This window comes from Schistocerca serialis, chromosome 6 (genome assembly GCF_023864345.2).
Source record: "Schistocerca serialis cubense isolate TAMUIC-IGC-003099 chromosome 6, iqSchSeri2.2, whole genome shotgun sequence".
NCBI lineage: Eukaryota > Metazoa > Arthropoda > Insecta > Orthoptera > Acrididae > Schistocerca > Schistocerca serialis.
In genome coordinates, this window is record NC_064643.1 from 527,202,135 (window position 1) to 527,217,728 (window position 15,594).

A 15,594-nucleotide genomic window follows, 5' to 3' on the forward strand; every position below is an offset into this window, starting at 1 on the left:
AATCGGCGGCACTCCAGGCGTGCGACCGCCTAGGGGACATCCCAGTCTCCATTGTCCCACATCTGGCACTCAATAGGATGCAGGGGGTCATTTTTCATCGTGACCTCCTGCTACAATCTGATGAGGAGCTCAGGGCCAACCTGGAGCGCCGCGGCGTGCATTTCGTCCGGCGAGTCCAGCGCGGCCCCAAGGACCGTCGCATCGACACCGGGGCCTTTATCCTCGCCTTCGAGGGGGACGTTCTCCCGGAGAAGGTAAAGGTGATGTGCTACCGGTGCGACGTGCGACCTTACGTCCCGCCTCCTATGCGCTGTTTTAGGTGTTTGCGATTTGGGCACATGTCGTCCCGGTGTGAGGCTGAGCCCCTTTGTGGCGACTGTGGACGTCCTCTTCGTGAGGAACATACTTGCACCCCACCACCTCGGTGCCCTAATTGTCCTGGCGTCCACTCGCCTAGGTCCCCGGACTGCCCCGCCTATCAGAAGGAGAAAAAGATACAGGAACTCAAAACTTTGGATCGGCTCTCTTATTCTGAGGCCAGGAAGAAGTATGACCGCCTTCATCCCGTGTCACTGGCCACTTCGTTTGCCTCCGTTGTGTCCACTCCTTCCGCTGTATCCTCACCTCTATCCTGTCCCCCCTCCGCCTCCTCCGCCCGTCAGGGGGCTCTGCCTCCGCCTCCCAAATCCCTCCCTTCCAAATCCTCCTCCCCCGCGGCCCCCACCCCCCCTGCCCCAGGGGCCACCCTTCCTCCTCCTCCTCCTCCTCCCCCCACGCCACCTGAGAAGCGATCCTCTTCTCAGGCGTCCATCGGGGAAACGTTCCGGACCCCGGCTTCCGAGGTCCGGCATTCCAAAACGGACCCCGCGCGTGAGGACCTTCTTCGGGTCCAGCCCACCATCCCTGTACCTCCTCGGCCTTCCAAGAAGGCCTCGAAGAAGAAATCTCTATCCCCCTCTCCACCCCGGCGCGTTTCATCTGACGCTTCATCCGTGAGTCGCTGCTCCCGGCCGTCCTCAGTTTCGCCGGGACGCTCTGCTGCCAGGCGTTCCGCCGGCCTTTTGTCGGCAAATGATGCTGCCCCTCCTACACACTCAGGGACAGCGGCCGCAGCTGGCGACGAGTCGATGGAACCGGATCCGCCTGCCGTCAGTTGTAGCGTTGTTGCCTCGCAACCTGGCCCTCCGCGGCCATCGAGGTGACCAGCTCTTCCCCGTCTCGTTCCCCCAACTTTTTGACTAGCAATGGCGTTGTTTCATTGGAACATAAGGGGTATTCGATCTAATCGGGAGGAATTACAACTGCTCCTCCGCCTGCACTGTCCGCTCGTCCTTGGTCTCCAGGAAACAAAGTTGCGCCCGACTGACCGTATTGCCTTTTCCCACTATACCTCGGAGCGGTATGACCTCGCCCCTGTGGACGGTATCCCAGCTCATGGTGGGGTCATGTTGCTCGTTCGGGACGATGTATATTACCATCCCATCCCATTGACCACCCCACTCCAAGCAATAGCTATCCGCATTACTCTTTCTGCTTTTACTTTTTCCGTTTGTACCGTCTACACTCCACCGTCATCTGCTGTTAGTCGGGCTGACCTGATGCACCTGATCGATCAGCTTCCCCCGCCGTTCTTATTGTTTGGCGACTTCAATGCCCATCATCCCCTTTGGGGCTCTCCTGCATCCTGTCAAAGAGGCTCACTCTTGGCGGATGTCTTCAACCATCTCAATCTTGTCTGCCTCAATACCGGCGCCCCGACTTTCCTCTCGGACTCTACTCATACCTACTCCCACTTGGACCTCTCGATCTGTTCTACCACTCTTGCCCGTCGGTTCGAGTGGTATGTCCTTTCTGACACCTATTCGAGCGACCACTTCCCCTGTGTCGTTCGTCTCCTGCACCACACCCCATCCCCACGTCCTTCGCGCTGGAACATACTGAAAGCTGACTGGGGACTTTACTCCTCCCTGGCGACCTTTCCGGACCGCGATTTTTCCAGTTGTGACAGTCAGGTCGAATACCTCACGGCTGTTATCATCAATGCTGCCGAACGTTCCATACCTCGTACTACTTCTTCTTCCCGTCGCGTTTCCGTCCCCTGGTGGAACGAGGCTTGTAGGGCCGCTATACGTGCTCGACGACGTGCTTTACGCACCTTTCGCCGCCATCCTACGTTGGCGAATTGTATTGAATACAAACGACTCCGTGCGCAATGCCGTAGAGTCATCAAAGACAGCAAAAAAGCTTGCTGGGCCTCTTTCACGAGCTCCTTTACCAGTTTTACTCCCTCTTCCGTTGTTTGGGGTAGCCTGCGCCGGCTGTCGGGCATTAAGGCCCACTCCTCAGTACCTGGCCTGACCTCAGGTAATGAGGTCCTTGTTGATCCTGTGGCTGTCTCCAACGCCTTTGGCCGCTTTTTCGCGGAGGTTTCAAGCTCCGCCCATTACCATCCTGCCTTCCTTCCCAGGAAAGAGGCAGACGAGGCTCGGCGACCTTCCTTCCACTCGCTGAATCTGGAGACTTACAATGCCCCCTTTACCATGCGGGAACTCGAACGTGCGCTTGCACTGTCCCGGTCCTCTGCTCCGGGGCCAGATGCCATTCACGTTCAGATGCTGGCCCACCTTTCTCCGGCGGGCAAAAGCTTCCTTCTTCGTACCTACAATCGCGTCTGGACCGAAGGTCAGGTCCCCATGCGTTGGCGTGACGCCGTTGTTGTTCCTATACCCAAACCCGGTAAGGATAGACACCTTCCTTCTAGTTACCGCCCCATTTCTCTTACAAGCTGTGTCTGTAAGGTGATGGAGCGCATGGTTAATGCTCGGTTAGTTTGGATTCTTGAATCTCGACGACTACTTACTAATGTCCAATGCGGCTTTCGTCGCCGCCGCTCCGCTGTTGACCACCTTGTGACCTTGTCGACATTCATCATGAACAACTTTTTGCGAAGGCGCCATACGGTCGCCGTGTTCTTCGACTTGGAGAAGGCTTATGATACCTGTTGGAGAGGAGGTATCCTCCGCACTATGCACAGGTGGGGCCTACGCGGTCGCCTGCCCCTTTTTATTGATTCCTTTTTAACGGATCGAAAGTTTAGGGTACGTGTGGGTTCCGTATTGTCCGACGTCTTCCTCCAGGAGAACGGAGTGCCTCAGGGCTCCGTCTTGAGCGTAGCCCTTTTTGCCATCGCGATCAATCCAATTATGGATTGCATTCCACCTAATGTCTCAGGCTCTCTCTTTGTCGATGACTTCGCGATCTACTGCAGTGCCCAGAGAACATGCCTCCTGGAGCGCTGCCTCCAGCGTTGTCTAGACAGCCTCTACTCATGGAGCGTGGCAAATGGCTTCCGGTTCTCTGAAGAGAAGACGGTTTGTATCAACTTTTGGCGATATAAAGCGTTCCTTCCGCCATCCTTACATCTTGGTCCCGTTGTTCTCCCATTCGTGGACACAACTAAGTTTCTAGGGCTCACGTTGGACCGGAAACTGTGTTGGTCTCCACATGTCTCTTATTTGGCGGCCCGTTGTACACGTTCCCTAAATGTCCTCAGAGTTCTTAGCGGTTCATCTTGGGGAGCGGATCGCACTGTCCTGCTTCGCTTGTATCGATCCATAGTCCGATCGAAGCTGGATTATGGGAGCTTCGTCTACTCGTCCGCTCGGCCATCCCTCTTACGCCGGCTCAACTCCATCCACCATCGGGGGATACGTCTTGCGACCGGAGCCTTCTACACTAGTCCTGTCGAGAGTCTTTACGCTGAAGCTGCCGAGTTACCGTTGACCTACCGTCGCGACATACTGCTGTGTCGGTATGCCTGCCGGCTGTTGTCTATGCCCGACCACCCCTCTTACAAGTCCTTCTTCGCTGATTCTCTCGACCGTCAGTACGGGTTATATGTGTCTGCCCTGCTGCCCCCCGGAGTCCGCTTTCGTCGCCTGCTTCGACAATTGGATTTTGCCCTCCCTACCACCTTCAGAGAGGGTGAGAGCCCGACACCACCTTGGCTCCAGGCTCCGGTTCGTATTTATCTCGACCTCAGCTCACTCCCGAAGGAGGGTACTCCGGCTGCTGTGTATTGCTCACGGTTTGTCGAACTTCGTGCTCGACTTGCTGGTCACACCTTTATTTACACCGATGGCTCCAAAACTGACGATGGTGTCGGCTGTGCCTTTGTCGTCGGGACCGCCACCTTTAAATACCGGCTCCTTGACCAATGTTCCAGCTTTACGGCCGAGCTTTTTGCTCTCCATCAGGCCATTCAGTATGCCCGCCGCCACCGCCATTCATCGTATGTTCTCTGCACTGACTCACTCAGTGCTCTTCAGAGCCTTGGGGCTCCCTATCCGGTCCATCCCTTGATTCACCGAATACAGCAGTCCCTCCATTGTTTCGCTGATAATGGCGGTTCTGTCAGCCTTCTGTGGGTCCCCGGACATGTAGGAGTGCCTGGGAATGAGGCTGCGGATGCTGCAGCCAAGGCTGCAGTCCTCCAGCCTCGCCCAGCCTCCCATTGTGTCCCGTCATCTGACGTTTGTGGGGATGTATGTAGGAGGCTTGTGTCCTTGTGGTGGGATGCTTGGTCATCCCTCCAAGGAAACAAGCTCCGGGCAGTAAAACCGCTCCCAACTGCTTGGACAACTTCCTCCCGACCATCTCGGCGCGAGGAGGTCCTTCTGACCAGGTTGCGGATTGGGCATTGCCGGTTTAGCCACCGCTACCTGCTCTCTGGTGACCCAGCCCCACAGTGCCCTTGTGGTCAGGCATTAACGGTGCGCCATGTTTTATTGTCGTGTCCCCGTTTTAGTCAATTTCGTGTTGTCCTGTCCCTGCCATCTACCTTACCGGATGTTTTAGCTGATGACGCTCGAGCAGCTGCTCGTCTTCTGCGTTTTATAACTTTAACTGGCTTGACCAAAGACATTTAACCTTTTACTTATTTCATCTGCATCTTTGTCCGGTCCTTTTGATGTCCCCCCATCCCCTTGAGTTTTAGCAGGTTCCTCGTGCTCTAACACCAGTGACTGGGCGCTAATGACCGCAGCAGTTGAGCGCCCTTAAACCCTACCAAAAAAAAAAAAAAAAAACTAGAATTTTCCCAATAAACGTAAGTTGAGCTTACACCTTTTGCACTATTGATCTTATTTGTTCTTTCCATTTCATTCCACTTTGCAGTGTTATGCCTAGATATGTCAAACAGCACACCACTCATACTCTGTTTAAACATTATAGGATTGTTTTTCCTGCTCATCTATATTGACCTAACATATTTCTACATTTAGAGCAAGTTACAATTCAGCACGTCAGAAATTTCTGTCCAAGTCATCCTGCATCCTCCTATAGTTACTCAACACCACTTTCCCATGCAGTAGTGTCAACAGCAGCTGCTGATAGCTGCTCACCCTATCTGTCAGATCATTTACGTATATACAGAACAGGATTGGTCCTGTCACACTTCTTTGGTGCACTCTGATGATACCCATGACTGATGAACACCTGCCATCCAGGACAAAGTACGGGCATCTGTTACTTAAGCTACCATCGAGCGTGTCACGTTTGGGAAAATATTCCATATGCTCAAACCTTTGTTGACAGTTAGCAGTGGGCTGATGTGCCGAACTTTTTCCGGAAATGAGGGAATATGGAATCTGCCTCTTGCCATTCATCAACAGTTTGCAGGATGCCTTGAGAAGAGGGCAACTGAGTTTTGCACTAGTGATGCTTTCTATATCTATGCCAATTTGTGAACAGAAAATTTTCTGACTCGAGAAAATTTATTATATTCAAACTTAGAACATTCACAAATTCTGCAGCAAACTGATGTTACGGATATTAGCCTGTAATTTTGCGGGTCTTTTCTTTTGCTCTTCATATATACAGGAGTCATGTACGCTTTGGGCCTTGACATTGGATGAGAGATTTGCAAGAAATGCAGGCTAAATAGCAGGGGGCCAATGGCGAAGAATACTCTCTGTAAAATTGAATTGGTATTCTGTCTGGACCTAGCAACTTTTTTTTCCAACTGTGTTACTTCTCTATGCCAGGGATGCCTATATTTGTGTCCTTCAAATGGGAGTCTGTGTGATGGTCAAATGATTTTATGCCTGTATGATCCTCTTGGTGAGTGAGTCTAAACATAATTTAAAACTTCAGTGTTCCTTTTGCCGTTTTTTATTGCCACATGAGGCACGTCGACAAGCGAATGGATAGAAGTCTTCAGCCCGCTTATTTTTTGGGTTCTCAGTAAGTTCTTTCACTAATCCATGTGGGTGGAAGTTGTATGCTTCCTGCATCAATCTTCTTGTAGATACACAAATTTCGACTTTTGTCTATTGAAATTTCTGCATCAAAAAATAATATCTTCTTTATCAACATATTCCAAACTTTGTTATTAAACCACAATGTGTCTTTTCTGTCCTTAACCACTTTCTTGGTACATGCTTCTCCAGAGCGCAATTTAGAATCAGATCGAACTTTGCCCATAATTCTTTTGTGTGCATCATGTTGGTTCTAAAAGCTGTCCATTCATTGTCTCATCAGGATGCTAGCAACTGCTTAGCCACTCTGTCATAAAAAGTCACCTAGCCTTTGTGATGGATTTATCAACTTCAGTAACCATTGTCACCGTATAACCGATGTGAAGCCATCATACAATTGTCATTCAAGTAATATTGAGGATATTCAGTCCTGTTGTAACTCGCATGATTATTGCCACATGTTTTGGGCCAGTGTTATCCCATTTTCAAGTTGATTTTCTTTCCGCATTTGACCTTTCCATTTTTAACCTGGCTTCCCAACTCCATTGCAATCCAGTTTATTATTTTGGGAATGTATGTTTGAAGAATAAATAGCAAGTTGTATTGATCAATAAGCTCAGCACACCCACAAATTTCCTGCATTTATCTGATCCTCTATGTTCTCATTACAGAATTTTTGTTTTATAATAATGTTCAAAGTTCTGTATAAAATTTCATGTAGTGAAGGGGAGGGGGAATTGGAACAGAAAGTAATTAAGATTGAAATGTGTCTGAGTAGCCATAATACAGGTATTTATTTTACATCTTTGCAAAAGGTCTTCCAGTATGCCTATGCTCCCATTGGTAGACACACTATGAACAAACTAACAGTGTAAAAAAAATGATAGCGTAGTAGCTGTAAATCATTAAATCTGCCCAACAAGACTATGGAGATTCTAGTTCCAAACTTTGATTTGGATTTTTTTGGGATGATGTAATGTTTTTCTCCCACTAGCAACTAACAGGGAGGTGAGAATGATGAGACACCTGTACTCTTGGGATAGTCTTTTTTTATGTAACTCAAGCAAGTAATATAATCTAAGAGCCTTGCAGTTCATGTTCAAAGTTAGCTGATCGTTAGCTTCAGAAATAATGTTCTTCAATGATTTGACAAAATTTTTGAAGTAATAATTAGACTGTATTGAGATGACCCCACATGTTACCAAGGTTATTTTGAGTACGGTGTGGAAGTTTCGCAGGGAAGCCCTTGTATATCCTTCTTACAGTCCCGACCTCACCCCAAATGATTTCCACCTGTTTGGAGCCCTGAAGACAGACATTTGTTGCTGTATGATTTGATTCAGATGAAGAGGTGCACTCATAGGTACAGCCATGGTTCCATAAGCATGTGCAGACTTTTTCCATGTAGGCATTGGCTGTTCTGTCTCAGTGGGGTAAATGTATTAAACAGTTAAAGCAATTACTTTTGAAATAGTAAACAGTTTATTTTTTTCCATTTGTCTTGTTTTCATTTGACTGCCTCTTACAGTAAGATTTTTTATTCAGCCATTGAGTTCTTTGCTGCCAATTGGAATGCGATTCTTGTTGCAGTTGCTTCAGATAACTTTTATTTTGTCTGTCTGACCATTTATGGGATTGAACAATTTCATCATCAGAAGATACGAATTCTGTATGATGTTTCTGGCCTATCTTATTCTGAACTACAGTGCAGCTCAGCATTTTTCACATCAGCAAACGTTCCCTGAGGTGAAAGAAGTGTTAAGTTATAGATAAGTCCTAGAATTGACCAATAATCAAACCCAAAATCTTTGGATTAGTAGTTGGCACTTTGCCACTAAGCCACACCTGATAGTGTACAGATTCATTACATGCACTAGACAGCCAAATCAAGTAAACTCTACGTGTATTGCTTGCTCATAGGGAGTTACTGGAACACATTTCATTAGTGTAGGATGTGACGCAACACGCAACTGATAACTTGTTATTGGAACTTAATTCATGTATACACATTTAGTAGCCATAACTGTGTAAAGTTAGCTTTAAGAATGGTAGCATCAAGGTTGTATTATAATTAAAACTGCTGTAAATGGGTAGTTTAGTTGTGACAATATTGATTAAAGTTGTTTAAACATAATGTGGTCTACAGAAGTAGCAACCTAGAGCCTGTTCAGACAAATAAAGTGTGTAATTACATTTTGTACATCATACCCCCCCCCCCCCCCCCCCCATGAACCATGGACCTTGCCGTTGGTGGGGAGGCTTGCGTGCCTCAGCGATACAGATAGCCGTACCGTAGGTGCAACCACAACGGAGGGGTATCTGTTGAGAGGCCAGACAAACGTGTGGTTCCTGAAGAGGGGCAGCAGCCTTTTCAGTAGTTGCAAGGGCAACAGTCTGGATGATTGACTGATCTGGCCTTGTAACAATAACCAAAACAGCCTTGCTGTGCTGGTACTGCGAACGGCTGAAAGCAAGGGGAAACTACAGCCGTAATTTTTCCCGAGGGCATGCAGCTTTACTGTATGATTACATGATGATGGCGTCCTCTTGGGTAAAATATTCCGGAGGTAAAATAGTCCCCCATTCGGATCTCTGGGCGGGGACTACTCAAGAGGATGTCGTTATCAGGAGAAAGAAAACGGGCGTTCTACGGATCGGAGCGTGGAATGTCAGATCCCTTAATCGGGCAGGTAGGTTAGAAAATTTAAAAAGGGAAATGGATAGGTTGAAGTTATAGTGGGAATTAGTGAAGTTCGGTGGCAGGGGGAACAAGACTTCTGGTCAGGTGACTACAGGGTTATAAACACAAAATCAAATAGGGGGGATGCAGGAGTAGGTTTAATAATGAATAGGAAAATAGGAATGCGGGTAAGCTACTACAAACAGCATAGTGAACGCATTACTGTGGCCAAGATAGATACGAAGCCCACACCTACTACAGTAGTACAAGTTTATATGCCAACTAGCTCTGCAGATGACGAAGAAATTGAAGAAATGTATGATGAAATAAAAGAAATTATTCAGATTGTGAAGGGAGACGAAAATTTAATAGTCATGGGTGACTGGAATTCGAGTGTAGGAAAAGGGAGAGAAGGAAACATAGTAGGTGAATATGGATTGGGGGACAGAAATGAAAGAGGAAGCCGCCTGGTAGAATTTTGCACAGAGCACAACATAATCATAACTAACACTTGGTTTAAGAATCATAAAAGAAGGTTGTATACATGGAAGAACCCTGGAGATACTAAAAGGTATCAGATAGATTATATAATGGTAAGACAGAGATTTAGGAACCAGGTTTTAAATTGTAAGACATTTCCAGGGGCAGATGTGGACTCTGACCACAATCTATTGGTTATGACCTGTAGATTAAAACTGAAGAAACTGCAAAAAGGTGGGAATTTAAGGAGATGGGACCTGGATAAACTAAAAGAACCAGAGGTTGTACAGAGATTCAGGGAGAGCATAAGGGAGCAATTGACAGGAATGGGGGAAATAAATACAGTAGAAGAAGAATGGGTAGCTTTGAGGGATGAAGTAGTGAAGGCAGCAGAGGATCAAGTAGGTAAAAAGACGAGGGCTAGTAGAAATCCTTGGGTAACAGAAGAAATATTGAATTTAATTGATGAAAGGAGAAAATATAAAAATGCAGTAAGTGAAACAGGCAAAAAGGAATACAAACGTCTCAAAAATGAGATCGACAGGAAGTGCAAAATGGCTAAGCAGGGATGGCTAGAGGACAAATGTAAGGATGTAGAGGCCTATCTCACTAGGGGTAAGATAGATACCGCCTACAGGAAAATTAAAGAGACCTTTGGAGATAAGAGAACGACTTGTATGAATATCAAGAGCTCAGATGGAAACCCAGTTCTAAGCAAAGAAGGGAAAGCAGAAAGGTGGAAGAAGTATATAGAGGGTCTATACAAGGGCGATGTACTTGAGGACAATATTATGGAAATGGAAGAGGATGTAGATGAAGACGAAATGGGAGATACGATACTGCGTGAAGAGTTTGACAGAGTACTGAAAGACCTGAGTCGAAACAAGGCCACCGGAGTAGACAATATTCCATTGGAACTACTGACGGCCATGGGAGAGCCAGTCCTGACAAAACTCTACCATCTGGTGAGCAAGATGTATGAAACAGGCGAAATACCCTCAGACTTCAAGAAGAATATAATAATTCCAATCCCAAAGAAAGCAGGTGTTGACAGATGTGAAAATTACCGAACTATCAGCTTAATAAGTCACAGCTGCAAAATACTAACACGAATTCTTTACAGACGAATGGAAAAACTAGTAGAAGCCAACCTCGGGGAAGATCAGTTTGGATTCCGTAGAAACACTGGAACACGTGAGGCAATACTGACCTTACGACTTATCTTAGAAGAAAGATTAAGGAAAGGCAAACCTACGTTTCTAGCATTTGTAGACTTAGAGAAAGCTTTTGACAATGTTGACTGGAATACTCTCTTTCAAATTCTAAAGGTGGCAGGGGTAAAATACAGGGAGCGAAAGGCTATTTACAATTTGTACAGAAACCAGATGGCAGTTATAAGAGTCGAGGGACATGAAAGGGAAGCAGTGGTTGGGAAGGGAGTAAGACAGGGTTGTAGCCTCTCCCCGATGTTGTTCAATCTGTATATTGAGCAATCAGTAAAGGAAACAAAAGAAAAATTCGGAGTAGGTATTAAAATTCATGGAGAAGAAATAAAAACTTTGAGGTTCGCCGATGACATTGTAATTCTGTCAGAGACAGCAAAGGACTTGGAAGAGCAGTTGAATGGAATGGACAGTGTCTTGAAAGGAGGATATATGATGAACATCAACAAAAGCAAAACAAGGATAATGGAATGTAGTCTAATTAAGTCGGGTGATGCTGAGGGAATTAGATTAGGAAATGAGGCACTTAAAGTAGTAAAGGAGTTTTGCTATTTGGGGAGCAAAATAACTGATGATGGTCGAAGTAGAGAGGATATAAAATGTAGGCTGGCAATGGCAAGGAAAGCGTTTCTGAAGAAGAGAAATTTGTTAACATCCAGTATTGATTTAAGTGTCAGGAAGTCATTTCTGAAAGTATTTGTATGGAGTGTAGCCATGTATGGAAGTGAAACATGGACGATAAATAGTTTGGACAAGAAGAGAATAGAAGCTTTCGAAATGTGGTGCTACAGAAGAATGCTGAAGATTAGATGGGCAGATCACGTAACTAATGAGGAAGTATTGAATAGGATTGGGGAGAAGAGAAGTTTGTGGCACAACTTAACCAGAAGACGGGATCAGTTGGTAGGACATGTTCTGAGGCATCAAGGGATCACCAATTTAGTATTGGAGGGCAGCGTGGAGGGTAAAAATCGTAGAGGGAGACCAAGAGATGAATACACTAAGCAGATTCAGAAGGATGTAGGTTGCAGTAGGTACTGGGAGATGAAAAAGCTTGCACAGGATAGAGTAGCATGGAGAGCTGCATCAAACCAGTCTCAGGACTGAAGACCACAACAACAACAACATCATTTCCAATAGTTGTCTTCTCAGTGATTCAGAATCCAGAGGGATTTTATCATATATCTGTTCTGTTACAGGGCTACATTGGTGCAGCTCTTGTACTTGGAGGAGTAGACAATACAGGCCCACATTTGTATTGCATATATCCTCATGGGTCATCAGATAAGCTTCCATATGCTACAATGGGCTCCGGATCACTGGCAGCAATGTCAGTTTTTGAATCCAGATGGAAACCAGATATGACGGTAAGTTTCAGACATTAGCAAATGACTTTTAAATCTCACCTGAAATCATATTTAGATTTTGTTTCTAATTGTTATATTTAGGAGGTAAACAGTTGAGATTTTTCATTCACAGTGGATAAAATATATCTTTGGCTTCCCTCTGACAACCATGCCTCCATCCTTGTTACCCTCCCTGTTTTCCTTTCCCTGTTGCTTCATAACCTGGGTTGTGAGTAACTGAATCCACTTTCCCTTCTTCCCTTTCTTTCCCCTCTCTCCTCCCTGATGAAGGAACATTTGTTCCGAAAGCTAGGAACGTAAAAAAATTTTTTGGTTCTGTTTTTTGTGTATCTATCGGCTGTACTTAGCTGAGGTAAGTACTGGCCAGCCCCTCTATCTCTTTGTTAGTATTTGTTTCACATCTTTATATGAGATTTTCCATTAATCATTTAAAATATTAATTTCTTCATTTATTCTGTGTCTTGTGTTTATGACACAAGATGACTTCAGTGAAACTCCTATTTTATGTTTTCGTGTAGTCCAGACAAAAAACGCAAAATTGAGGAAAATGCAGAACCGAAGAAAACATAAAAACCCTCAAAAAAAAAAAAAAAAAAAAAAAAAAAAAAAAAAAAAAAAAAAAACAAGCAAAAACATGTAATTGGGAAATACGATTCAAAATTGTAATTCTCTCCAATACAGTGTATAAAATCTGTGTAAGTGGAGGAAATTAATTGTGTGGTTCAATGTTTTTACTGTAATTTGTGGTAATGAATTTAGTCAGTTCTTTAAAAATCAGAGATGTGTAACATCAAGTAAAAACATGTCAAAAAATTGAAATTGGTAACTGGCTATAAGGTAATCGAGCTATTTTCTGCCATACTATGACCACAAGTTATATGTCAAAACATTCATTTTTGAAAGATCTTTCCTTTTTCACCCGGGGGGGGGGGGGGGGGGGGGGCCATTGATGAGCATAAACCAAAACTGGGAAGTACGGTGAAGGGGTCAGAATCCAATTTGTGGAGGGTGTGTTTTTTCCTCCTGTAGCCAAGGGTAGTGCCCATACTCTGGTGATGCATGTTGAAAGACCTCCAGTAGGTTCGTTCGAGCTGAAGTTTCAACCGTTGGAATCACGAAAATGCGTTTGACACAGGGATTCTAGATTCTCCCAGTTCCTGTTAGTGAAAGCTGTTCAAGATTTGGCCCATGGACTGCTGCAACTAGTTTTGACTCATCAAAGCCTTAAAATAAGCATGGTCAAAAGGAATCACCACACATGTGTACATAGCTTTTTGTCTTCAGTCTTGTAGTATTCTCATTGAAGAAAATAAGTACTAGGGTCCTGTTATTTTAAAGAAAGTGTATCTCGACCTTGTGAAAATTGAATACATCCTAGTGTAATTTTATTCCCCAGATGAATTTTTCTGTAGAAATGTGTTGCATATATAAACCCTGGGGCATCAAAACCAGAAGCCTCTCACTATCCTCCTTTAACGTAACTTTCAAAATGAATAAATTATCTCTATTTCCATTCAAGGATCCAATTCCAAGAGCTGATAATTGAGTGTCACATACTCGTTGCTATAAATGACAAGCACACATTAAATTGGCTCGCCATAGAGGGGAATTGGTAGGGGTAGAAATAAGCATACAATATTTTTACATAGATATTAGTGAAATTAAGCTACATATCAGACTCATAGCCAGTGGACACATTGCTGCCACTTCCTACCAACTAAACCAATCATAATTTTTCTTCAAATTAGAAAAAGTTCCATCATTTTTCATGTCTAGGCATTTACTACATATAGTTTATTAACATTGGTACTAATTATCTGCAGTGTATTGTGAACCAGCAACAAAATTTGGGTCACCAAAATCCATGAGATAAGCTTTACACACACACACACACACACACACACACACACACACAGTGAGAGTGAGTTTTTCTGCACAGTTTAGGAGGCACAGTACAGTACCTTAACCTCAAAAAGATGACACAGTACAGAGCAAGAGTGTCGCAACACACATTACAAACAGCACACAAAATATTTGCACTTGACAATGTGAATAAATTCACGAAACTTGTAGTGCTAAGCATACAAAAATACGTACCGATTGCACTGTTCCATTATTTAAGTCAGAAGCATTTGAGAAGTGAGCAAAGGTGTCAACTACCTGATCAGTCAACGAAACCTAACGAGTAGTCGAAGTGGAGCGTTCTGGGCACTTCGAACTTGTCGCTTACCATGGTGCAAACACTGCAGGTTTCATGAAAACCCTTATATACATACAAGTTTTCCTTCAATATAGTGCTTACTTGCACCAACAAAGTTAAGCCTCTGTCTCTATCCCAACGATCCATTACATTTAAAACAATCTGTCTGCCATTACAACACATTAAACGCCATTGAGGGCTGTAACAAAAACGAACAAGCCAGTGCACAAATCTTTACTGAACACAGCCTGTTAATTGTGGTGTCACACACAGCATATGATGTAGCCTACTATGGCTGCAGTCAGTAGAGGCACAATACATTCCAAACGTGTTGGCAGACTCCGAGCAGAACTACTGCAAGTGAAATTAATGCGTGCTAGTGAAGGGCATATGAAGTAAAACTATCTAAATTAAACTTAAGTGGAAGCCGTGGTCATTCCACTTGCTATATACCAATCACATCAGATGTGCTTTGAAACAAGCTGCCCTGTAAGTTTGCTGTTTATCACTATATGCTAGAAGCCACTGCGTTAGTGTGATGTCACCAAGCTATGCAACTTTTGGCAGCAGGTGGGAAACAAACATCCAAGATGTAATCTAGCGGTTTTCACTGTATTTCATGGTTAGCCATGTAGGCTATAAATTCTTGATATTTTCGAGGTGAACATAAAATGAAAGAACCCTCAAAACTGCACGTTTTAAGGTATAATTTGTGACAGTAGTGTGCTGGGAAATGGCTCAATTACCTCCTATATCGTTAGCAGAAGTTTTCATTTACGTACTGTATAGCATTATTAGTGACAAAACTCACGTTTTCCCTAATAAGTCTATTTATGGCATAACATAATGAAATTTCTTTTTTGTTTGCGCATGGATTTTTGATTTGCTTACGTCAGTTGACATTGAACGTTGACAAAGTTGCTACATGGGAGGAGGAGAATGAAATTCTCGCAGCGACTTTGACTTATAGCTTCCTTGCCTGTTTGTACCTTATAATCCAGTACTTTAAGAATTCCAAATGTTTTGTTGGTTAAGGTTTGTAAATTTATTAATTGCGGTGTGGTGGCTGCACTGGCCGTTGGGTGGCCCAATATGTCATCAGCCAATAAGAGCTCACTAGCCGGAAATGGCTGATGATGTTTACTTGAGTCTGACCAAGAATATTCTTTGAGACTCAAAGTTTGAATTTTAAAGGTTTACAATCAATAGCGTTGCTGAGCAAAGTTCACCGAAAATATGTGCAAAAAGACCAGATTGAGTTAAAAGTGGCACAAGAAAATGTGGCTGCTGGGCCCCATCGTCACGTATTGGCTCAGTCTGAAACACTTCGTGTTGACTGTCGCGTTTTTCCATTGCTGCCGCAACTTGGCAGTAGTTGTACCATAAT

At 44.6% G+C, this 15,594-nt stretch overlaps 1 protein-coding gene across 1 annotated transcript in view; it reads left to right on the plus strand.

Moving 5' to 3' along the window:
- The window catches only part of LOC126483985 (proteasome subunit beta type-7-like), a 29,998-nt gene that overhangs the window by 8,212 nt on the left and 6,192 nt on the right, over positions 1-15,594 (plus strand). Inside the window, exon 3 of the mRNA XM_050107286.1 lies at positions 11,840-12,007. Within this exon, the coding sequence (XP_049963243.1) occupies positions 11,840-12,007 (168 nt within the window). The remainder of the gene's footprint in view (positions 1-11,839; positions 12,008-15,594) is intronic.